Source organism: Strix uralensis, chromosome 12 (assembly GCF_047716275.1).
Source record: "Strix uralensis isolate ZFMK-TIS-50842 chromosome 12, bStrUra1, whole genome shotgun sequence".
In the NCBI taxonomy this organism is placed as follows: domain Eukaryota; kingdom Metazoa; phylum Chordata; class Aves; order Strigiformes; family Strigidae; genus Strix; species Strix uralensis.
Genome location: NC_133983.1, coordinates 15,033,008 through 15,058,845, shown reverse-complemented (window position 1 = coordinate 15,058,845; position 25,838 = coordinate 15,033,008). Strand labels below are relative to the sequence as shown.

General features: G+C 38.7%; 1 protein-coding gene across 2 annotated transcripts in view; it reads left to right on the top strand.

The window, feature by feature from the left end:
• The window catches only part of BEAN1 (brain expressed associated with NEDD4 1), a 60,846-nt gene extending 35,950 nt beyond the window's left edge, over positions 1–24,896 (top strand). For both annotated transcript variants that reach the window (XM_074881932.1, XM_074881933.1), the window contains 3 exons: positions 7,803–8,012; positions 10,558–10,699; positions 24,470–24,896. In XM_074881932.1, the coding sequence (XP_074738033.1) occupies positions 7,803–8,012; positions 10,558–10,699; positions 24,470–24,818 (701 nt within the window). In that variant the 3' untranslated portion in view covers positions 24,819–24,896. The remainder of the gene's footprint in view (positions 1–7,802; positions 8,013–10,557; positions 10,700–24,469) is intronic.
• The last annotated feature ends 942 nt before the right edge of the window (positions 24,897–25,838 follow it).

Sequence of the window (25,838 nt, the reverse complement as noted above, 5' to 3'; positions counted from 1 at the left end):
GTTTAGTCTGGAGAAGAGGAGGCTGAGGGGAGACCTCATCGCCCTCTACAACTACCTGAAAGGAGGTTGCAGAGAGCTGGGGATGAGTCTCTTTAACCAAGTAACAAGCTATAGGACAAGAGGGAATGGCCTCAAGTTGTGCCAGGGAAGGTTTAGACTGGATATTAGGAAGCGTTTCTTTCCAGAAGGGGTTGTTGGGCGTTGGAATGGGCTGCCCAGGGCAGTGGTGGAGGCCCCATCCCTGGAGGTGTTTAAGAGGCAGGCTGACATAGCGCTGAGAGATATGGTGGAGTTGGGAACTGTCAGTGCTAGGTTAAGGGTTGGACTGGATGATCTTCAAGATCCTTTCCAACCTAGATGATTGTGAAATTCTGATTCTATGCTGAAGTATCTCCCCCAGTAGCAATAATCAGGCAAGACTAGTTAACCACTTGTATAAAAAGATTTTTACCTCAAATTTAAAAACAGTAATGAATATCATCTGGTTTGAGGAACTGTTTAAATGTCGCAGTTGCAGCAGCTGACAGCAAAAATTTATTTATTCATCGACTTTGTCAAATAACTACTAAGTACCATTCCAGAAGATAAGTTATCATCAAGCACAAGTTAATGGGCTCTCATAAGCAGTACGTGGATGAAAGTTTGAGCTGCAATATACATGAGCTAAACTAGATCAACCAGTCTTTAATCTATGAATATGTACACCATGCGATGCCCTTTACAAGCCACATTAAGGTAAAAGTTTGAAGCAATCCCTATACGGTTATTATTGAATATCAATTGTAGCTTAAGAGGCAGCTTAGTTTTACGTGTGCAAATCAGAAAAGCATACAGAACAGGAGGACAACATATGATTGGCCCCTAGGCTGTAGATAGCAGAGGCAAGCAGTGTGAGAGAATTAAATACGCTCCTGGGCTTCCTGAACTGAAAATTCCTTTCCCTATACTATTTCTATGGCTCTTGTAAAACTGATTTATAGAGAGGACATTTCCCAGATTATTCTAGTCTTCCACTCATTTGCTCAACTTTGCTACAAGATAATAAGATAAATGCAAAAGGACCAATAGCATTGCCTGTTCTTAGCATCATCATCACTTCCTCTTAAACACTATTTAAACATTAAACATACTAAGGTAGCAGTCCTTACCTGCTTCCTGTATCTCTCTAGAATATAGGAAGAATCTGATGCGCAGTGTTCCCATAGCTGAATGGGTATAACCGGTGAGTTGAGTGGTTTTATTCTTTTGGTGTTGGAAACACACAGATGCGAGTTTGCATTGTAGCATACAGTCTGTGCTACTGTATAGCTGCTTTAGAGGGTAAGAACCCAAACATTCAATGCATTCCAGTGTTAAGGCAGCACCACCTAATTCACTACACTTGACACAAGCCATTGCTGTAGCCATACCTACAAACCCCTTTCTTCAGTGACCAGTTTTCCATCCTCCATACTTTTAATGACAGCTACAAACTCTCTGTACTTACTCAGTTTTTAAGTCTTTCTGGGTCCCTAGTTACTCCTACCTTAATAAGTTGCCATCACAGCTGCTGTAGATCATATATGATGGAGCACTTAACAATAGGCGTGCCAAAATCAATCTTTCACCAGAGGCACGGAAGGTCGTCTTGTGAGAAGACAAAAAGTAGATTGCAAGAAGTTATTTGAGGAGAACATACATAGTTTCCTCCCTATCCAAACTGGTCAGAATTAGTAAAAAGCACAGTATTTTCCTCTTTTTTAGAAGGGGGGTGGGGGGGGAGTATTTGGTTCCACTTTCATCATTAAGTGGGACTCTTAACCAGGGAGTCAGAAGAACACATAGATCCATCCAGAGTGTTCGATGGAAAATGTGCCGATTTCAATATCATGTCTGACAGAGCTGAGCTATTCTCATAAGCCTTTCCTTTGACAGAATTACTGATTTTTTTTTTAATACTTTCACTACACCTAGAGATTGGAAAGGTTAAAAAAAAATAAAATCAAAACTTGTTAAATTGCCGTTCCATTTAAAACTGGCAAGTTGTTTGCACCAAAATAAAAGTCTGAACAAAGTATAAATGTAAATCAAATACAGGCCAGATTTCGATCGGCAGTCACCCCCGATGTATACTCAGGATAACCAAGGTAAGGCCCATAAGCAGATGACATCCTGGCATTTGTCTAGGGTAAGTGAGAGATTCCAACCTTCCTCACGATCCAGATGGAATAGCTTTGAATACAACAGAGACTTCTTTTTTTCCTTTTTCCTTCTTTTTTTCTTTTTTTTTTTTTTTCTTTTTTTAAAGATTTACCTCCTATTAGGCCTTTGCATTCAATGACTTGAATAATATCCTTCTCTCCCTTGCTACAGTGATGCTCCGTACAAAGCCAGCTCCTGTGATCCAAAACCTTTTTCAGCTTGTTTTTCTAATGCACCTACCTTACTCATTTTGTGAACTCCTGCCTGGCAGCTACAGAAATAAGCAGTGTGATAGCAGCCTGATAGCTGCTACAGCCAGAGGCTTTTTCACAGTACAACAGCAAGTGTAGAATTCAATTAGTCACTCTTGGCCAAACTAAATCATCTTTGAACAGGAACCGCTCATAAAGGTAGAATCAACAAAATCTTCATCAGTTCCACTAATTTAACTTACCTGTGTGCCTCACTGGGACCTCTCAACTCCTTCTTGCCATCTGTCAGTCTCCTCCCCTCCATAAAGAGAGTGCATATTCCAACACTGTCCCAACCAGGGATTAAAAAAATAAGGATATCAGAAACATGCTTTCAATTGCTTCACTGTTTGAGACACTTTGCTGTGATTATTTAAAAATCAAAGCTTACTATGCACTACCCTATACTGAGCTTCCTCCTACTCATTTCCAGTCCTGTACACTTTGTTAATATAGCATATTTAAAGGTAACAGGAGGTGCTAGATCATCAACCCAAACCAACTTGTACAAACCTGGGGAGTACATGTAATACAACATTGTTCTGTCAGTGTGCTTCAGCTCCAGTTCAGCAAGTAATCACTAAGCCCATTCTGTCCTCAGGCAAGGCTTAACTGAGGCTGGCAGGGATGTAGAGGTGTATGATTCTGCACACAAAATCCTTCCAGTACAACACATCAGCACTTCTTCATGAGCTGTTCACGTGCATTTCAGTCTGGGAAACAAAACCACTCCATGTCTCATCCTCTTCACCAGTGATAACATGAATTATCTATCATCTTTATTAAGATAATAGATTTTAAACTAGGGGAAGAGCTTTGGTTATCTTAATAAGATCCAACTTTAAATCATCTCTGATCTTTAAAGGGAACAAAGAAAACCCTATCAATTACAGAGACCACTGTGGCTTCACTAGAGCTGATGTGCCTTCCGAAAAACAAAAACCCCACAACTATTTCAGTATGAAGAGAAGTGATTTTCATTTATATGTAGTGCTTCCCTTCTGTCTCATCTGGGATACAAGCAGGTAAAAGCCAGTGACGAAGAGAGAAGCCACTTCTAATAAAGGGCTATATCTTGGATGAACCAAGCTCCCATGGCAGATCTGCATACCAAGACATTTCACTCTGACAGGATCTGACCCAACTGAAACTTCAACATTACTTACTGCCAAGTTAGAAAGGGATAAGAATACAGGTTAATGAGGAGAAAGCACGACATACGCCAAAAAAGTCAAGTCGTACTACACCTCCTTCAGTTACATGGAGTTACTTTACAAGTTTGTCTGTTGAGAGGCAGGACCACTGAGTAAAATAATATAATGTGATATTTAAGGGATTTTGCAGGTTGATAATTTATTGCCTAACACTGGATAGCATAGGCAATTTTCCACTAGTACTCTCATCCTAAATTAAGTGTTCACTCAGCCACATGTGCCCCTTGCATTGTATTCACAGCTGCAACAGCCAGCATGTTCCGTTTGTGCTGTGTCTGGTTACTGACACAACTCCCATCGCTGGATAAAAGCAATGGTTTGTGCATCCAATATAATTCATATTTAGAGGATTAGATATAAAGTATTAATATTTATGCACATATTGTTTACAATTTGCAGTTTCATGGAAAAAATACAACTTGCCTCAAAAAAAAAGTTAGCACTCTGCTATTGCTGTTATATTTATGTTATGTTAAATTTATATATTATATAAATTTACAGATACTTCTATTCTGAGTGAAAAACATACCACTTTTATATACAGACACGTACAGTTTCTCAAAAGGAGATGTATTTGGATAAGAGGAGAAAAATTCGTAAGACATTCCTTTGCCAAAAGTAACATAAACAACTTTTGCCCCCAGAAAACTCAAAACCAAAGAATTTATATCAACTAGCATCTCATTCTGTAGTTGTTAGTCACCTGAGCAATTCCCACAGTAGTAAGTCAGTCTGGAAAGTCTGGAGGACTAGACTCACAGTGTCAAACTGAAAATAATACCATGAGAGAAGTTTATCAATTGCATATTGCTTTAGGAGCTAGGCTAAGGGGAGTTTTATTCATTCCTTCTAATAAGAGCAATATTGCAATATATCATGTCTTTACCAGAGACTGTGTTCAATTAGATTAAGAGCATAAAAAAAGAGAAAGATTCATGATGGTGAGAAGCAAGAGATAAAATAGACAAGATTTGGAACAGCTAAGGAAGCCCTGGGAACATGCTAGGTAAATGGGCAGTCTTGAAATAAAAAATAACACCTCAAGTACAAGTGGGGAGTACAAGAGAGAGTACTTGCTGTTTGAAGTCACTGCTAACCTGTTAAATTCCTATAAAGCAAAATAGGACCAAATATTAGTGCTCACACTGAGTGGCACCACAGGAATCTCCAAAATAGTCAATGTGTTAAGATACCAGCTGGCTTCCACACACAACTAAAAAAAAAAAAAAAAAAAAAACCACCAAGAAAACTAGTCTACTCTTTTCTTTAGACAGTCCCCTCCTGTTAAAAGGATCACTTAGAAGTTGTCCAAGTTTCACAAGATCAGGAAGCACTCACTGCAGCCTCTTTTCTTTCCCACTGAACTTGACAGGAAGTTTATCACCAACCCATTTCAGTAATACTTGACTTCAGTTTGAAGACCACAAGCCTAATAGTGCATCGAGCAACCTCACACCCCAGGCTCATGTTCTCATTATGAGGGCAAAGTTGATTCTTTCCTCTTACCTCTTTGCAAGTCAGCCAAAATTACCAATAAATTACCCACCAATACTTTCAGTTCAGGTGTTAATTCCCTGCAATTGTGATTTAAACTAATTGGCACTGCTGTGATATTTCCATCTTTCAAAGTCAGACTTTGCAAAAATCTGAATAAACAAGGCTCTGGAAAGCAAGTGGGAGTACACATTTGTTGGACATATTACCAACAGAGATAGTTTTAAAAAACTGTACAAATGAGAAACACGATTAGAATTTTGTAAACTTTGAGAAAGTTTAGTTCTAGTGCAAGAGCCATAAAATTAGCAGAATCTACCCCTCAAAAATACCCCATACCCAAAAACTCTTTGTACTAAGAGTATTAAGTAGGACACTTTTCCATAGCCTTTTTGATTTAATGCTGCAGAATCAGTTTAATTTTCAGAAAATTCAGTTTTCTCTTTTAGCATAAAATGCTTTGTAAAAGCTCAGCACATTTCTTGGCTGTCTATCTTAATTGCTCATAAAGATTCTCAGCCAACAGTCAAGTGCTTCTAAAAAATTAACAAAAACCCTACTACATGCTAATTCCCCAGTTTTTTTATATTTCTAGTCAGTTCGTTCAGTGTCAAGCGTTAGCCAATGATAATATACATTGGCTTGAAGCCATCATCTTCTTTTTAAGCTTATTGTGACTGCAAGGCACTGAGTGGTATATCCCAAAGGAAAAGAGCGGGGAAGACACCGCTGAAAACTATCTGCTAACGTGTATCCATGTAAAAAGTCCTTGCACTTCCAAAAGCACATATTCACTTCACAGAAGATTCAAAAGAGCAAAATTTTGTTAGCCTTAGTTTCTGTAGGAAACAAATAATTTATCTGTTCAACTGGCATATAGCCAGATATGAAAATATATCCATGCCATATTTGAAAGCTAGTCTTGGTACATATGCACCTCCAATAATTTCTTGCATCAATAAAATTCTGGTTTACTTGGTATATAGTCTGATCCTCAGCAGCTAATGGGGTATTTATTTTTAATTTGGGGGAGTGTGTTTGTTTGTGGGGGTTTTTTTAATAAACTGTGGATTAAGGATAGGAAAATGGGTGCTTACTGCAACTTGTTTTCAAGTTACCTTTACTGCATGCCCAAACATTTGTCCACAAATAAACATTCAGAGCCTTTTGCTTAAGCAGAGATTCTATCTGCTGAAATCCTGAATCCTTTTTCCCATCATTTCTAACATTTAGCTCCCCTCCCTTAGCACTACAATCCCCCATAAATACATCTATGGGAATTAATTCACATGTATAATCATATGTCACCAGTGGAGGAAATTTACTGTAAATTTTGATACTCTCTCGTTAGCTTGTCTCAAAAGGATATTTGACTTAGGAATAAATTACTGGAGTTATTCTGACTTTTCATAGTTTGGAATATTCTTGCATTTTTCATTTTTCTCCCTTAAGCAGATTTATTGTTGAACTTAAATAGTACACCTAGAGATTTTATTCTAACAAAGGAAAGCAGTTATAGTTTTTGCTGCATACAACATGAGTGGATTTCAACCAAAAAATCAAAATGGGGTGGAAGTAAGAGTAGTAATGTTCCAGTGTAGAACTGCTTGCCTGGAGCAAAGGCGCACAAGCCAGATAGAGCTCAGCTCAGTCTGCAGTCACCTGGTGAAGCGCAGGGTGTACCTCCTGCACCACAATACTTCCACACTGTTTTAAGGTGAGGTCTGCCTGCCCACACAGCTCCTTCCTTACACAGTATCAGGCCAAACTAGGGAGGATGAAATTACAATGACCTCACCAAACCTAAGCTCTCCACCCGACATATAGCCTGTTTGAACACTAGGAAAGCCTGGACTAAAGCACAGATTTGGCACCATCCTTGGGTTACTGTTTAAACACACGGAGGAGCCCAAAGGGCAATAAATTAAGTTTATTTACTTTCAGGTTTTTAATTAGTAAATTTTAAGTGCTCATTGTGATGGCTTTCTATTTCAACAATTTATTAGACGTTAAGGCCAAGAGGACTGCCACATTGCCCAAGCTTCTGCCTAATAAAAAGCCATGTCTTGGATGAAAATCTAGTGCTTCACTAAGAATCTTACTCTGAATAGTCTCTTCCCTCCTCTGCTCCAAATCAGTTTCCTGGGATGCTGACTCACCCCACAAACTAGAGCATGCCCTGTGCTACAGAAGCATTCTCCTCTGTTTCACTCTTGCCCAAAACTTCCTCTGCAAAACCTTGGAGTCTTTTCACACCTAGTAACAACACACAATTCCTCTGTTCTGCTTAGAGCCCAGATTTTTGAGTTTTCACATTCCTCATTGTGCACTGAAGTCCTTTCAGCATGAATCAATTCATGATACAAAGAATCTTTCCAGGAATAAGAAATCAAAATTATGCAACACACATCACTGACTCCAGCAGGATATTCCCCAATAACAGGGAAATGATTGCTGAGTGACTCCCCCAGAGTCAGTTACTAACAGCTCCAGAAATTAGTCTAATAAATAGGTTGTCCATACAAGCGTGAATTCATAACACAGATCTGTCTCAGGCTGTCTCTTAGGGCTTTGAAAGCCCTTCATGTTGGCATCTGTATAACCACACTTAGTAAATGTCTCTTTTCACAACTGACATGTTCTTTTTCTCTGTGCCATACAGAAGTTCATTTGAACCAGAGCAGTCCAACCAGTGAATTCCCCAGCTACAGTGAAAATGGAAATGATACCAGTTTACTTGTTTCACCCCTTCTGGTGGCTGGAGTAGTGATCGGACTTGTGCTATTTCTATCCTGTGTTACAATCATTGTTGGCAGTCTGCGAAAGGACGGACGGTTAAGACACCCACATCTGAGGAGAGATGCTGTTTACGGTAAGATAGCTAGTCACAGCAAGATAATGCTTAACTTTATTAATATCTGGTGCTATGGGCAACAAAAAGCATCTGGCTGCTGTGCAAGGGATAAAAAAATAGAAAATTAAAAAATAGGATAAGTAGGTCACAGGCAGCTTTGCAGTTTAATAACATCTTTGTGCTGGCCCTGAATTCACATATTATGAGCCCCATAGTTAATGGTTAACATTAACAAGGCCAAAGCTGACAGCATTTCTTAAACAGCTTATTTTTCCTTGATACAGTCTAAGATTTCTTCTCCATCGCTAGACTTCTGATAGCTTATTTTCATATCCCATTACAGCCTTGGTGTAGCATATAAAGTAATTTCTATTGGTTGGAAAGCTAGGAATGTTTTCACTTCTGTAGTGTGCACCAGCCTACAACCATGATTGGGCAATTACTTCTTTTCTGATCACAGAAGTTAATAACTGGATATAAACAGAACAACAGGGCATCAAAATGTCATTATAACTGTCATCATCATTAAAGAGACTAGTTTGCTATCAAAAAAATGCCAATTCCTATCCCCCTACCCTCCAACAAAACCCCCCGTACTTTAAAAGGATTTTGGCCAAAAATATAATTCCCATTTTGGGTTTCCTGACCAGAATTTAAAAGCTACTTTGTCAAGGAAATGACAGAATCTGATTATTCCTATATTTAAGGAAAAAACAGTTACAGAAAGTTATTTTGTAAGTCTTCAGTTAGTAAAACTTCAAATGATAAACGGATTAATGAATTGAGTGGAGCATCAACAATTATGTCATCTGTGGTTAGGCTCATATATCTGCAGTTTCTTATGAGAGTACAGTTCTTTGCATATTGCTGAGGTTTTTTCTTTATATAGAAAAGATAATAATAGTGAGCCATATAAAAATGCATTGGCTTAAATCTTGATTTCACTGAGGTACATGAAGTATCCACTGAAGTCAATTTGACTTCATTTAATTATTTGGACCAGGAATTTTCATGTCTGAAACAAACACATTTTCTGGGATAGTTTGTCCACCTGGAGCCAGGAGTAATTATCTGGGGCTTTTCCAGAAACATTTATCCAGATAAGTGAATAATGTCTGTGTTTTGGGAATAAATTTTAGACTCTAAAAAGAATGAAATGCAAACTCCCATGGTAACATACAGAGGGAAAAAGGAAAAAAAAAAATCCAGAAAACTACTATCTACTATTATTGTAACATCTATTTTTTCTACTTTTCAGCAGCTACAGTTAGGATTAAATGGTTAAACCCAGTTTGGAGTCACTGTTTTATCCAGGAATAGCAATATTTTGGCATGATAAAATACTGACCATTAAGATTCAATCACTACATTTAAACCTACTGCTATGTTAATTTCAGCTCCTTTAAAAACCCTGAAGCCAGGTGAAAACATAAAGGACAATTTTCAAGCTGCTTGTTAGAAATAACAATGCTAGAAAAATGGGGGGAAAAAAAAGCATGGTGATATTTTCAGAGAAATTCAAAAGAATAATCTTAAACTAAATTGTGCCAGTCTACTCAAGTGAAAATTTTACCTTAGCACATGCCATCCTAGTATCTCAGCATGCTTCCACTGGCCAGCGTGGGAGCAGTGGGAGTCTCTGTGAAGTTGGCTTCTGTGCACGATGGACTGGATTAGTCCTGGTAAATTCCTCACAAAGACATTGGCAGAGGTGAAAATTGCCAGGAGGAACAGGCAGCTCAAGTGAGTCCTGCCCTTTATCCTCTATTGAGAGAGACCCTACTTCAGTATCATTTTAGAAGCTGGCCCTTCTCTCCAGGTACTATTTTAATGCATCAAGTGAAAAGGAGGGTTCGCTTTATTTGGAAGACGACTGCACAGGAGTGGAGATTGCTGCATTTCCACAATTGAGGACATTCTTAGGGAAATCTACCCCGGAATGTTGAGCATTAGTTAACTATCCTATAAAAGACAGAAACCAGCACTAACTTCTTGGTATTTGTGGAGCTATGAAGCTCTTGCATGAAGGCGTTAAGAAAGCCCTGGAACAGGCAGCAGGATTATTGTCTCTACTATTTTCCAGTTTTTCCCCTTTTTGTGAGTGTATTTATTGAGAACTGCATTTTCTCAAGACACATACCTACAATCAAACACCTAAGCCTCCTTTTAAAAACCTTCACAGAATTGGCAAGATTTCAATGTATGCAACTCCTGGGAACTTCAGCAATCCTGATAATGTTTGAAGCTGCATGCAGCAAAACCAACACTCCTTTTCAACCTTCAGGCCACAAGAGAAACTGTAGACACTTGCATCTTGTAGGGCATCATTAAATATATAGTCCCTGTGCCATAGCCTGAAATGCCACGGTTCATCTAGAGATGATGCTAACTTGCTCTTAAAGGAATAGAATATCCTGTGAAACCTGATTGTTCCAGAATACCAGTAATTCCCCTGCCTCAGGTTTTATTTTCTGATTTATGGCAGTGCTATAAACACTGATATTGTCTCAGAGAATCTACCATGGAGGAAAAGAACAGCAAGTATTAATTGCTTGTTTTGCAGCTCCAGATGGCTTCTCTTATGGTGGCTCTTTTGGAGAGCTGAGATCCACCTGCATGGAGGAGTTTCCCCCAGCTTTTGATTTTGGTTCCTATCTGGATACACTTTCTCAGGTCAACGTCATGTATCCCGATTCACCACCACGGTAAGCTCTTCTGTAAGATTCTGAGTGTTATAGTCTTGCACTTACAAAGCCTGTTAAAGAAAACTGCTAGACCTATACCCACTACAAAAATGCAGGTCACACAAATTCTAAATGCAGACGGACTTTGTTTAGTTTAAGTTCCGTAGCAGAATATCTCTTTGTTAAAGAATGGTATGTATACAGCCAATTCTTATTTACTAATATTCACATTAAAATTTGTTATATTGATGGCATATAATGAAACACAGGCGTAAAATTACTTATGAACATCTTTCTTTGAAATAAGTGATTTTACAAGTCAAAGTTTCACTTCCAGGAGAAAAATATATACTTTTTTCATGAACTTTCAGGTTACATTTATTACTGCCCTTGAGACTGTTCAGATCAGAGTAAACAGAAAAAACGAAGCGGGGGGGTGGAAGGAAGAAGCACAAGAAACCCTTAAACCTTTCCATATTTTTCAGAAAGTCTCACTTATCAGCTTTCTTAACCCTAGTATTCTGTCAGATCGCAGAACTGAACACACCTAGCAATTGTACTTAACCGCTTAATTTAGGATAGGGAGAAAATTGTTTGGGATTGTTCATCTTGTGAAGGAGGACAACTACCATTTTAGCTGTTTAACCCAAACCTGCTCTGGAGAGCCATAGTTGCCTGGATTGTAGTAGCAACTTTGGAGAAGAGCATCCTCCAAATATCAGGGGAGGTATCAGCATCCTTCAAACTGCCTGGGGAGGTAACATCACTAAAAGAGGCTGTTTCCAAAGACAGTTATTCCAGAAACTATATAGCAGCTCCTTCCACATTTGTGTGCCTGCATTCACAGGATACAAGAACAGCCATCACAAGTGCCAAGAGTTGCACTTCAGACCATCTATATCTCCTCTGTGTGCCTCACGCACCTTGAGGTTAACAAATGAAGGAATTCAGTTACTCCCTCCAATGAACCAACAGAAATTGTTTTAAACAGAACATCACTTCAGGCTTTCTGTAGTGCTGTATCTTATAAACAGCAAATAATGGGTGAACAGCCATGCCCTCCTTATCTTTTTTTTTTCCTTTTCTTCCTTTTAAGCAGACTCTGTTTTGAGTTAAACCAATATAAGACCAGCCCTTTTCTGGCTGCTTGTATACATACGCAATATACAGCAAATCAGTAGTATGAACATACAATATATAAATCTTTGCTTTTTTATTCTATGCATGTTCTACAAGCAACCCTTTATGGATTACAAAGTCATACTATATAATAAATGGGCTTTTAGAGATGGTGTAAATATTTTAGCAGAGAGCTCACATGTGAAAAATTATTCTCAGCCTGGCATCTAAATTTGTAGAACTTCATATAAATCCACTTAAAAATTTAGACTGGTTTTTGGACCCACACCCACGAGTCTTTACTAATAAAAACCAGCCAGCTGACACCCAAGCAACAGCTTGAGTGAGCAGTTGGCCAGATTTCTGAGAACAAGCTCAGACTCCTGTGAATAATCTCTGAGAACATATTTCTTTAGCAGACAGGTCTCCTAAGATTATACCAAAGGTTGCTTCCATTTCCCATTTGAAACAGGCCCAAAGAAGGATTTTCCACCTCTGTAGAGTTACCTGTTTGGAAGGAGATACATGAGTGATACAGGATAGCACTAGATGATCTGTGCTTTCCTGTAAAAAAAAAAAAACAACACACTCTCAAGCTACTTCTGTAATAAGCCTGGCACAGGTTAACTATCTTGTGTCCTACCTTGTTCTAAGAAACTATTCTGAGATGTCAGTCCTAGGATCAGAGAGACATAAAGGTGTCCAACCACTGCCTCCTCAAGATTCCCTTCTGGGCTGAGTGGACTGTATCCCTGAGGGGCCCATGATCTGACTCTGCATACACAAGGAAACACTGCTCATCCCAGTGATTGCAGTTCTGCAATAATCTGTAAAGATTACTGTTAATGGTTTTGCTGTTTTCTCACTGCTACCATAGTTCAATATTTTAGAAAAAGTAGCTTTGGCAAATCATCAAAATCTTATTAAGTTTTATATCTTAGCAACGCAACTTGGAGAAAACTTCAGGAAAAAGTAGAGCTTAGCAGATGGCTGAAAGCAAAGCTACGTAAAGAGACATTTAAACTTACTATTAATACATTATATAGTCCATTGTAACTTTCTGTTCAGAAAAGAACTGGTTGAGAAGCATTGTATGAATACACTGTGTTATGTAAGAGCCTGAAAAATTTCTGTATAGCTATCTTTACACTCTCCTCCATGGCATAACACTAAACTGTATTTTTTCCAATTAGTAGAGCATGGAGATTATTTGGACTGATTGGTGCCAACAGCAAGAAAACTGACTGTCATACATGGCCTTAAAGTATAAACAAGACATGCTTGACCTTGTGCATTTAAAATATTAACTCACTGGGATCAATCTTGTTACATATGATAATGTTTTGAAGAGTAGGTTTACTGAAATGTAGCACTGGCTTAAAGTAATGCAATTCCTCCTTCATGCAGCGCAAGATGTAATTTAAAGCTAAACTAGCATGCCCAAAAGTTAATACCACAACTGCAGCATAAACAGAACAGAAATGAACAGCAGCAAGGAAAGCAACTGCATTGGCAAATAACTCTCAACATATATTTGAACTGGAAGAATTCAGTGAGTGAAAGCTAGTGTCCTACTGCCACAAGCAGACACCAAGGCATTAGCTTCAATTAACCACATTGTTCTAATACAGCCTGCAAGAGGCACCAGCATTACGTCACTGCATACTGGGTGCTGCGGAGCTGAGTATTCTTGAACATATCGGGTTTGCTAAAGCCATACTTTCTGAAATGATATTTGGCCAAGGGAGTGATTATAATCAGTCCAGAATGTTTTCATCAGATCTTACAGTTGGGCTTTAAACCATGAAATGAGTGGAAAAGGAATTTTAGGGGAAGGCTGACGAAACAAAGAGAGTTAAGTGTACCCATTCCTATGGGTGAGGGAGAGCTAACTGTTCAGGGCTGCCTACTCTCAACTATCCAGTTGAAAGTCCAATACAAAATACTATTTATATAAAAACTTTAATGGGGAAATCAATTTATGAAAAATGCCTTGGGACGTTAATAATTTAATTGCTTTGATATCTAAATCACAAGTTTCATTTGAGGCTCAATTTGATTATCGCCACAGACACTTCCACTAACCACCTTCTTACATTAGATTTTACGTTAGATTTAGAGGAGTACCATGCACCGAATTTTGACATTAGCCTGCCATAGTTGCAGGGTGGTTACAGAGAAGCTATTTGGTCAATTTGTCTTGACAGCCCAAAATATACAGTGCTCCTATCCATAAACATCCCTTTAGGATAATTAATGACTTTCTAATGAGTCTCAGATCTGTGTTAGCATCTGTCAGATTGATTTTACATGAGGTGTGGAAGGGAAATATAAAAACAAAATACAGTGGGTATGAACTAAACATTTTCAAGATATTAGGGGTTTATATTTTGGAGCCTGTTTCTAACATGCACAGATTACTAGTAGCAGTGCTGGAAGTTAACTTAATGTTTCATAGTCTGTGTTACCAGAGATGACAAAGTATTTGTTTCTAAGAAACTTCAATCATCTGAGAAAGATGATCCAGGTAATCTAGCAACAATTCTAAAACACAGAATTCTTCTCCCCCCAAATTAGGAAACTTGAACAAATTCAACAAGGACAAAATATAGAACAATCTCCCTGTCCCAGCTTAACTATAGTCATATCTGAAAAAAATACTGGAAAGCCTGTAAATCCAATATTTGCCTACTTGTTCAACATTCAATGTGATGATATGAATAAAATCATCTAACTGAATTTTTAGTATCTTTAACTTCCAAGAAGAATCAAAGAAAAAAATCGAAAATATTATTTGGAATTATATGGCAGACAGCAGACCTTTAATCAAAAAAGTCTTCCGGAGTTTGATCAAGATGGCTGTAGTTATCATTTTACATATCCCAAACACATGCTGTTGACACTGTGTGGATAATACCTTTATAGATAGAAATCACGACCTCGTGCTCATGTTCACTGTGCCCAGAGTTCACTGTAACACACACACTTACAGTGAGCTTTCCTAATTATCTCTTTATATATATGTAATAAGAAAGCTGTTTAAAAGTAAACATGAGCTTACATGCTTTAAACTGCTTGAAGTACAGTAACTATCAAGGACCAAGTAAATTAAAAGTGATTGCATTTTCTGATGAGTCTCTAAAATCATAACAAAGCGGAGATTTGAGGTTCCCTGCATGAAAAGAATTTTATAAACTTTTCACCTTTTGGCCAGAGGAAATGCATTTCACCCCACTCAACTAAAAGCTTTTCCACTCCTTAGTGATTGGATATTAATGGTATGTACAGAGCTTTAGGCAAGCAAGGTTATCACCTTTTTCATCTGTGACTCATGACTGTCTAATACAGAACATCATTGAGGAATAACTCTTGAGCGAGATGGAGGGATTTAGCTTCAGGAATGGTTTTAATGGAAGGCACAAAAGTCCTCTCTGTATTTCACATTGAAATGTGTCCTGCAGGGCACACTATGATAAAAGCCTGTTAGTCACCCATTATCCTAGTATTCACATTAGAACAAATTGGGGGCTTTTTTGCTTGTTTAAGTCTGCTCACTCTACCTCATCTGGTCATCTTGCCTAATCTGTATAGGATCAATTCTAGAGAAAATTGTCTTGTTTACGATTGATAAACTGCAGTACTCTTAATGCCCATGTTCAGTCTGCATTGTTTAAATGGGCAGATCCATTTTAAAATTACTTTAAAATGGCAAAAGGAAATGCACGTCTTAAAGACAGACCCTAATTTCTCTCTAAATATGAAAACCAAAAAACCCCGAACTACTTAAGGTACTTTCTTCTCTAAGACATTCTTCTCCATCCCCCGCTTCTGAAGAAGCAAGTTAGCCGTCTCAGAGGGAAGAAGGCTTAAGCCAGCTTCCTAGATTTTCTTGAAAGGCAGAATTAGGCTTGCAGGAAACTAACATAGGAACTTGCTATGTTGTGCTGTATTCCTTTGCCAAGGCCTTTTCCTGCAAGCATGCAAGGCAAGTAGCTTTTGGCACATTACAACAACAGCTGGCAAAGCATGAGATGGACATTTGTGGTTAAGTTCAGATCTCAATCCAGCACCGTCATTGAGATTTTCGGTCAGTAAAGTAAAAAATATCATTGGAAATATGACCGGTTTAAATCCACCAGAAATCATGACATGAGATAAAACTCTCAGTTCTTTCAACTCCAATTTCTGAGCAACTAGACCCTCAAAAGCCCCTCCCATCACATCCTAGTGCTATCCTTAATTAATATTAGATATAGAAACAAGTTAATTGCTTTTTTATTAGTTGGTTGCTCTCTGCTGTGAAGGGATTTTTACATGACACCCACATTTCACAGCCCATCTAGTGAGCACAGGTAGATTGCCTTCATGCCTGACATTAAGCCAGCCTTTGAGAGGTCAAGAGTCTGCAAGTGAGATCCCAACAGGTGTATCTAGACTAGTACTTCAGATGTCTCTGGTATATCTCTAACCAAAGCCCTGCCCTGGTGAGGTTCTCAGCTGGTGTGAATGCCACCACACCAGTGGCAGCACCATCAAGTTACATCTGCTGCATGGACAGGTTTTCCTTCAAGCTTCCTTCATCTGGCTGTTTTCTACTAACGGATCATCCTTCAGGAAGCCATTTCGGTTAGAGGAACACAGGCTTGAAAGGATCTTCCGCAGTTACCCAGTCACACCCCTGCTGCGGCAAGTAATAATTTTTAATAGAAATGTACTTATTCCATAACAGAGTTTACAAGGATTTTTTGTCCCCATTATACTCATTCCGGAATACCTAAGGAGGAGACCTAATTCCTAATTATTATGGCAACCTTCTTCTTTCCAGCTTAAATTTGTTTATACCCATTTAACAATAGTTTCTTTTTGTGGCGTTTCCATTCCACCCATGCCTTTCTCTTTACTTGCTTCTTGTATTTGTAGTCAAAAATCTCACACCTCAGCCTGCATGTTGTGAGGCTAAGGCAGAAAGTTCTCTTGGCTTTATGTCATCAGAAATATCTGTTGGGATGCTCTATAGTCTGACCAGCCTTTCCCTACACCCGTCCCAGTTTCACTCTAGAAGTACAAACTATTGCTGCATATCAAAAAAAAAAACCCTGCAGCAGTGAAAGCAGAAAAACCTAATGAAAGAGAGGCACCAAGCATTTCTAACCAGAAATTGATTGTGCCATGGGGAACAATCACAACTTAAAGCTGTTAAGTGATTGATAACAGTACTGAAAAAAAAAAAGCAATATTTTTCTTTAATTTCCCAGCAGTTAGAATTTCTGTTGCATACTGCAGCTAGTATTTTCTTCATCTGCTCAGAATTCATTCCTAAAATAATTAAAGCAAAGCCCTTTCTAGGGCTTTGTCACATGGCAAACTTCCTCATACTAGCAGGTCCTAAGCATTCCTGCTGACATGCAAAAATTGGTATTGTTGTTTAGAACCCTGTTTGTGGATTAAGAGATTATTTTTAAATAAATTTGTCTTAACTGATTATTATTACTCAACCAGTGCCCATAGCTTCACTGTCATTTACTGTATAATGGTTACAGAAATCCAGAGACTAAACACTGCTTATGATCAAGTGGTTCTTATCATATATATAAAATTAATGCCAGGCTGAAATGCATTATGTAAAATCTTCATCATAGAATGACTTGTCTTATTTAAAACATTTATTTTAATTGTTTAAAGCTATACAATTATGTTGAAACTGTATTACATAAGTTGCAAATGCTATGTTCTCATGAAAACACTGTTTTACATTTAATTTCATTTTTCATCTGGAATATTTATTCATCAGAGTCACAAATTCCTCAATATTATCTTGACACATAGTGCATAATAAAGATCCAGACTTCTAGTGCCTGTTAACACAAATATTCCTATTGTAGTTGCAGAGAATAGGAAATTCCAGAAATAGCTATGAACAGAAAAAAGGCAGAAGATAAATTAATGCCAAGTTTCCTGTCTTTTCAAGGATTAAGTTACTTAAGCCTTAGATGTTTCCTTGAACAATACCTTGGGTTACATTTTTTACTATTTAAAAATATTAAAATAGAAAATAACAGTGTTACTTGTTGACGGTTACCTACTGCAAGATCAGGCAGGCACCTTGCAAGTGCATTCACAATACCTCTGAGAGCTTACAGGTCAATTCAGTTAGGAGATCAGCATCACTCTACAGCTAATAAAAAGAGAGAGATTCCTCCAGGGTACCTCAAGAGAATCTCCCTCTTGTTTAAATAGCTGCATTTCAAATATATGTGACAAAACATTCCCAGAAAATACTCCAGTGATTTTACGGTGCACTGGATCATTCCTTCAGGGCCCTGGTTTGGCTGACACCAGGGGCTGTTATCTCCAGGTGTTACATGTTTGTTACTTCCCCCTCACCCACTGTAATTTGGGATCAATCATAGTAAAAAACTCTCATGTAATATTATCCAGGCCCAGAGACAGATGGATTTTGATTTCATGCAAACACAGTAACTAGGACTGAAACTGCATAGGACGAGGTGCCACTTAACTACATTTGCTTATTCTTGCACTATCATTCTCCTAATTACTAGGCCCCAACAGTTAGGGGTGTTTCTTTTTTAATAAAGAAAGATGTTTTGGCTCTTCATTCTAAGTCACTGTTCAAAAATTAAACTAAGTGAATGACTGAGACAATCAGTAATATTGAATGGATTGCTATTATATAAAAATATTAAACTGATGCTTAATAAATCACTGACAAAGCCTCCAAAAGTCATTAGTAAATGCACCTAGTATCTCAAATGGAAACTGTCAGTATCAAAAATAAACCTAGAAAAATATCCTGTCTCATGACATATGTCACTATACAAGCAGTTTCATCAACAGTGATACATTTCCCTCATGGTAGTTACACATCATCAAAGGATATATGTATTCTAAGAAAAACACACCTCAAAGGAAACACTGACACATTTCCAAGCTGCTGTCCTACAAACCCAGCTGTTAGTAGATTGTGTGATCAGAGATAGTATCATCAGCAGAACTACTTACATGGTCCTCAAACACATCATTATTTTTTCCTTTGATCCTCCTTTTAGCGAGTTACAGTGTATTTGTTCTAATTTCAGTTTTTCTTTATTAGGTAACAACATCATACAAACATCCTTTGTGTTGTTTTCATCATAGCTTAAACCTGTCAGCACATGTATTTTCCAGATATAGTGATTCTGTTTACTTGCCATTATTAAAAGAAGATAGTAGGTCATCAGCAAAATGGAAACAATGTAACAGGAGCAATTTCAGTAGAGTCATAACATATAACAAATGAACAAAGTAAACAAAAAGACATCTGTTTCACAAAGAAGAATTCTTCATTCCCCAGATTTGCCTTTTTTTCACTAGCTATTGTTTGCATCTTAAAAAATTCTGTAAGTAGAACCTTCTTCTTTCCCCAGAGAGTAGGTCATAATTTATGAATGACAGCTAGTTAAATAATCTCTTTTGGGTTTCCTTAGCAACAAACCTATCCTAATACTTATTGCAATGAGACCTGACAAATTCATGAAGTCATTTCCCCACCCCCCAACATTCTGAGTCAACAAGGTCAACTTGAAGAGCTGCTGTATTTTTTAAGCAACATTCTTCTCTTTGCAGATCACATTTACATGCGGTAAGATGATGTTAACAGACATCAGCCCTCCTTGCCTTTCTTAGTATAATTATCCCTTAAAAACTCAATAGCATAGTCTACAATGACAATGAAGTTATTCTGACAAGAAACAAGGCCAAAAAAAAAAAAAGATGTAGACAACAGCACATTTCATGGTCAGTAACATCCTCCTTCTCATGACTGCCTGTAAAATACACTGAGCCTTAAGATAATATAATTTTTTAAAAATAAATGGATTAAAGTGTGTTCACCACAAGTGCTGTAACCAAGGTTTTTTTCAGGACTGAAAAGGAGACCCATGATATTCATGAGATGCAGTGTAATGAGTTCCTGTGGTCCATTATTAGGTTACGGTAACATAATACTTTTCAAAAGCATTTGCTTTCTTGTCTGTAAGGATCTTCCTGTGACTGCTGTACTGAACTTCAAGCATCAGCTACTTTTTACATGTACAATAACTTCACAGAACTGAATCTCTCAGATTAAACATAACTTACTTTTTGTAAGAGACTAGCAAGTATTTTTGTTTTTCTACTTAAGTCATGCAAGCTCCATGCTCTTGCATTTTCAGTTGCAAAACATGTATATAGATACACACATACCTGTAGGTGTCATTCCCTTAGCAGTTACTGAGGTTGCACTTTTATGATATGGCTAAGAAGTTCTACCTGTCAGCTGTGGTCAAAACAATCCAAAAAACACACACACACAACCTTTTTGCCTATTTAGCTCCAGATTGGGGATCATGGTTGGGAGGAAGTAGTGCAAGGAAAACAGTGGGAGTATGGAGCAGGGCAGGGGACACTTCCTTTCAGTGACATGGACGTTGGCTCATGCTGAAACCACAGCTTTACACATCACTGAGCTTTACAGCTGCCACCTTCTCAGATTGAATCAACAGCATTAGGTAGCATACTTGAGTGACTTGCATGTAACAGCATAATTTTAACATTAGGAATCATCATTACTGATTGTTATGGATGCACTGGTTCTTTTTAGTGGTAGCTATCATTACATAGTACCTCTTGGCCCCTCTGGTATCGAGGTCTCCATACTAGCTGATGAGAAAGCAGCTCATTCGTTCTATCCTAGTTTGTGCTGTTTGCAAGTAAAAAGAAAGAAACCTAAAAGCTGTGTCAAAGGTGCAGACCTCACGCTACAGGACAACTTAGCAATACCACTTAATTCATTATACACAACCTCACTGCAGTAAAATGCAAGAGTGCATTCACTTCTCCTCAAACATGAAGCTTTATTTTAAGACAACAGTTAAGTATTTAGTCCAGTATCACTCATATCAATACATGGTAATCAACTGTAAGAAATTATTGCTATTACAATTTTTTATAAGTAATCCTTTAAATCTTTTTTTTTTTTTTGGTTTTCTATTTGGTTAGAATGATTTTCCAACCACCAACAATACATGGACAGTGGGTGCCTCTCAAACTGTGTGTTACTTCTTAAAATAGTTGCTTAGAATCCTCTAATAAAAAAAAGATCTGGCAAAGACTAGATGTATAAGTTCACATATTATGGTCTCTTTGAAAGAGAGACTGCAAAATAAAACTCATGCTTGTAGCATTGATATCCATTAGTTATACTACAGGAATACCTCTATAACAGCACTCAAAGCAAAACCAAATTACTGAGGCTGTTAGAGGAAGGAAAAACAAACAAACAAAAAAAAAACCACAAAACATTTGGGAGCTAGGGAAAGATACAAAGTTAAAGTTTCTTTTATGACCTTAATTCATCTCTTCTCTATCCTCAACAGAAAGTGATAGGAACCTTATCTGTAGACTCCACTACATATCATAGTATCATAGCAATAGCTGCTTGCAATGTCAGCATTACAAGCAAAGATACTGTGCTTAGAAGATAATATGGGAAACTAAATATCAAGATCATAACTTGCTAATGAAGTACAAGAAGTTATTTTTTTAAAAAAAAGCTATTTGAGTAATTTTTAGTTGCCTCCTTGGCCACAATGGTAGGTGCAGCTGTGAAGGTGCCAAAAGTTACTTAATATAAAATCTAGCATGTGTTCCTTACTGCCCTTACTTACGATTTTTAAAATGTGAACTTAATTGCCAAAAGGGGGGGGGAGGGAAACATTACTTGCATTGGAGTTTGCAGAAAAAGAGAGAATTGGTTTTCATCCATCATATATATGAAGAAAAAGTGCCCTAACACTAATATATTGATATTTGGAACTAAACACTGAAATGGCAGGTCTTGAACACTGTAATTCGCTACCCATTTATCTTGATGCTTAAAAGTCTCCTTAAGGACAGATCATTTTACTGTTTATCCCATGAAGCATTTTAGTTCTACAGAGCTGAGCTACAGTCCATGAAAGATATTAAATTAAATCCAAGGGAAAGAAATGCAGATGATCAGATAACAACAGTAAGTAGAAGGTTCATACTGTGCCCATTTCTCCTTTAGGTCAGTGGCAGTTTTCCCTTGCGTTGGGTCCAGGCCCAGAATCAGGAGACAGAGAAGCTTCTTCCCTTTTGTGTCTCAGCAAAAGGATTCAAAATTTTCCACCTTGAAACTCATACCACTTTGTGGGCTTTTCAAAACTGAAATTCTTTTACTATGGTAACAGGACCCAGTAGGTGCTCTTCATTAGCCTGATTAAGTCAGTCAAAATCTGTGGAAAGATTTTACATAAATTCACTGGGCTTTGGGTCAGCAAAATCCAAATTAAATAAAGATGCAGCTCACAGTAAGTAATCCTGCAAAAAGTGGTTCTTCCTTTACACTCACTGAGTTCATGAAGAGTTGAGTTGGGGACATCAGGTCCTCGATCTGACTGAGGTCTAAGATCTTTTAAAAGAATATCAGGTATGCTTGAAAGCTTCAGTGGGCTTAGTAGAGGCTGGACTGAAACCTTTTCCACATGCTATACAAAACAATTCAACCTTCTATGGGCTGGGACTTGTTTCTGAAGTACCTATGTTCTGAAGATCCCTATTCAGGATCTTCAGAACACAGTTATGTTTTCATATACCGTTCTTTCTGATGGGGAAATCAAAATTTTCTAGTCTAAATTAAAAACCATTGTACTCATGAACATAAAAATAAGATAAAAAGGAGGTAAAAATAAAACCACCTGTGAATATTTGAGTTATTTAGTAACCTAGTACTAAGATTTCACTTTCTTACCTTTCCCTTCCCCAAAAACCATTTCCATCACCTGGACTAGGAACAATACCATCAAAATCATCAGGAGTGCTCTGAGGGAGAGGTACAAATGAGTGCAGCAGAACCAAGTACTTTCCTAGGGCAGGGCCTCCATGGTTGATTGCAGTAGATTTGAGCTCACTCTAACCAATGCAAGCTGCCCTGCTGCAAGCACCTACAATCTACAAGTAAGGTTTATTAGCTTGTGTTTAGCCTGGCAGTAATGCAATTACAGGGGGCAGAATGATGCCCTGAAGTCTACTGGGAAGACATATGCTAAATATCCTAAGTTTCAGGAAATATCCCAGATCTTAATAGCTCTGCGGTTAGTGTGGTTGAGGAAATGCGTTCTTAATTTGTCTGGCTCCAGCAGAATTGTTTTTCGGGTTAACTGAGGAGGTGGAGGTTTTTACAGGAAACATTCTCTCCTTCAGAATTGGATTTAAAATGATCCTGAAACAGCTAAACAAGGCAGCCACAAACAAAACACGTCCAACATTTAGGATCATGATGTTATGACTCTTCCTCACTTCTGCCTGTAGCCAGCGAACCAGGAAAACAGGACCTTCCTTCAGACCACTAGACCTGGGCTGGTTTGATAGCAAAAGTGGAGTCAGCTTTAGTTTGCGGACAAAGAGGTGATCACACTCCAGTAGTCAGACAGCAGACCACCCAGATAACAGACCAGATTCACCAGTTCTGGTTCAGCCCTCCTTGGGGTCACAGTGCAATCTCTGCAGAGCCCTTAAGCTCAGAGGGCTGGGCAGTGCCAGCGCAGCACAGTACAAACGCACCGAGCCTGCTCATGTCCACTCTGTTGGTTCCCATCCCCTTCCTGCAGCACAGAACAGGAGAAAACACAAGCACAAAGACCTGCTGGTCTATTCAGGCTTCATTATTTACCCTTCGTGGGCCTCCCTAGGCTCTGCAGTCCAAGCTCCAATCCAGGGTGCCTGTCTGCATTCACACCGGGACAGCAAGCACTGAGCACAGTAGTGGAGTAAGGAGGTGATAGTTTGCCCTCGCTCTAGCTTGGTGGCACAGACAGAGCTATAAAGCCTGGACAGACCTGAGCTGGCTCCTCACAGAAGTGCCACAAATCGGTCTGTCTGGCATTCCTCCTTTTCAGGAAGAGTGTGGCAGGGAGTCTGCTGAGTCTCAGAATGGCCAGCATGAGTCTGTCAAGATTATTCATCGCAGCTCTGCACCTCAGCAAGAAATCCTGCTGCCTCTGCCAGCACAGATCTGCAACCCAGACAACCCACTGCATGTAACTGCTGGCTGAGCACCAGAGACCTGGGAGTCAGGAGGACAGCATTTGATGTGATACTCTACTCTAAGACTCCATCTAAAGCTCTCTATACCTTATTCAGAACTGTAAAATAGCAACACCACTTCCTTTTTTTTTCCCCAGCCATCCTTTAACTTAGCTACTTACAAGCAGGAATGAACCCCCGCTGTGCTACACCTATGGCGACATGCACAGCTCTGTGTGAGCCAGCAGTTACTCCTCCTGCTCCTGCCTAACCGGCTGTAAGGAGCTGGGCTTATCCCCAGGTACTTCAGCTGAACAGTGCTGCCACAGATGTTACTTTCATGCAGGAGGATGGGGTCTAAACTTATCACTGAGACCTCTGGGATTATCTTTAGGTATTCAGAGATGTGCCTTTAAGTATTATGCTCTCAAGTGTCTCACATGGCAGGGTAAGCAAGGATGTGGGCTGAGGAACAAAACAGCAGACGATCCTTTTCTTCTCACTTTACCTGCCCCTGTTACGTTGAAAATAATGTACTGTGGCATTTTTTTCACAGGAATCTAATGAAAAATTTTCTTTTTTTTTCAGCTACGATGAATGCGTGGGGCCAGGAGCAACACAAATATATATTCCCACAGATGATCCCCCCCCCTATTCTCTTACTGACCCTTGTGAAAGAAATGAAATATCTATAAACATTAGCCTGGAAGAGGAAGCAGCATCTGGGACTACAGGACAGGCTGCAAATTATGCAGTCAGGCTGCAGGACTTGGAGCAGCCCATTTCATCCATCTCTTTGTCATCTCTCACACTGGAGGCTGCTCCCCTGTATGAGACGGTGGTGTGTGAACAGAATATCCCCATCCCACTTGTTCCAATGGAAGTACTGAAAAATTCTTCCACTGACTATCAGAGCCTTCTGAACCAAATCATGTGAATAAGTGGCTCTTCAATTCTTCTGAAGAACTCAAACCAACAAAAACATTTAAATGGAAGAATAAAACATCTGAAAGTTTTACCTATTTTATATCTTTAAACAGGGATGCAATGGGATTTTATTTTTTACAGTGAATTTTGAAAGTTTACCTAGACTTCCCTCTTTGTGCTTCAAAGCGTTCCATGACATCACACATAGAAGAGCATAGAAGAGCAGCAGTGACAAGCAGTGCATCTGACCTTTTTGAAGCATTTCAAAACACATTGAAATCAGCCACTCTCAATGTAGATACATGTTATCCAGTCAAGCTTACTTGTTGATTTTATGATACTTTGCATGTTTTAGAGCAGAAGGAAAAAGAAGAGCATTTCGTTGTCTTTGTAGGTGTCACTAGTACATTTCATTCAGTGTCTTGGCAACAAAGCATTTTTAAATAATTCTTTGTCTAAATATGTATTTCAGTAGACAGAGACAGAACACTGCCTGCAAAACATGACTGTCAGTACCATATAGGAGTAAAAGAAAAAAAGAGTCACATTTTTCCTTTGGAAAGCCTGGCCAGTGCTAGACTTTCCAGACCGCTGCAAAGCCTGCTGTAAGTCTTCCTCAAAAGAAACCAACAGCAAGTGATGGAGAGGTGGCAGTGGATCCCCCAAGACCAATTGGCTTTACCTACAGAAGCTGCACTACAGCCGTGTGCAGGCCTGGCAGCTGCATGCCCTTCCCAGGAACTTGCTCTAGCCAAGGGCAGGGCAGTGTCTAGAACCCCAGAAGATGCTTCATGCCAGTTCCCATGCGTGACGGCATTTTCAGGCACTAACTGGTCTCTTTCTTCAGTAAAGAGCCTGTAGTGTCACAGAGGACCTTGACCTCTAGTAATTGCATTAGTGTGATGTAAATAATAGATGCTGGACTTGGCATGCACAGTAACAGAGAACCTCACTTTGTGCAGAAACCTCTTTTATTAGGCATGATCCTTTTCACTAAAATTTTGCTACTCACAAATCTAGCCTGTGTTCA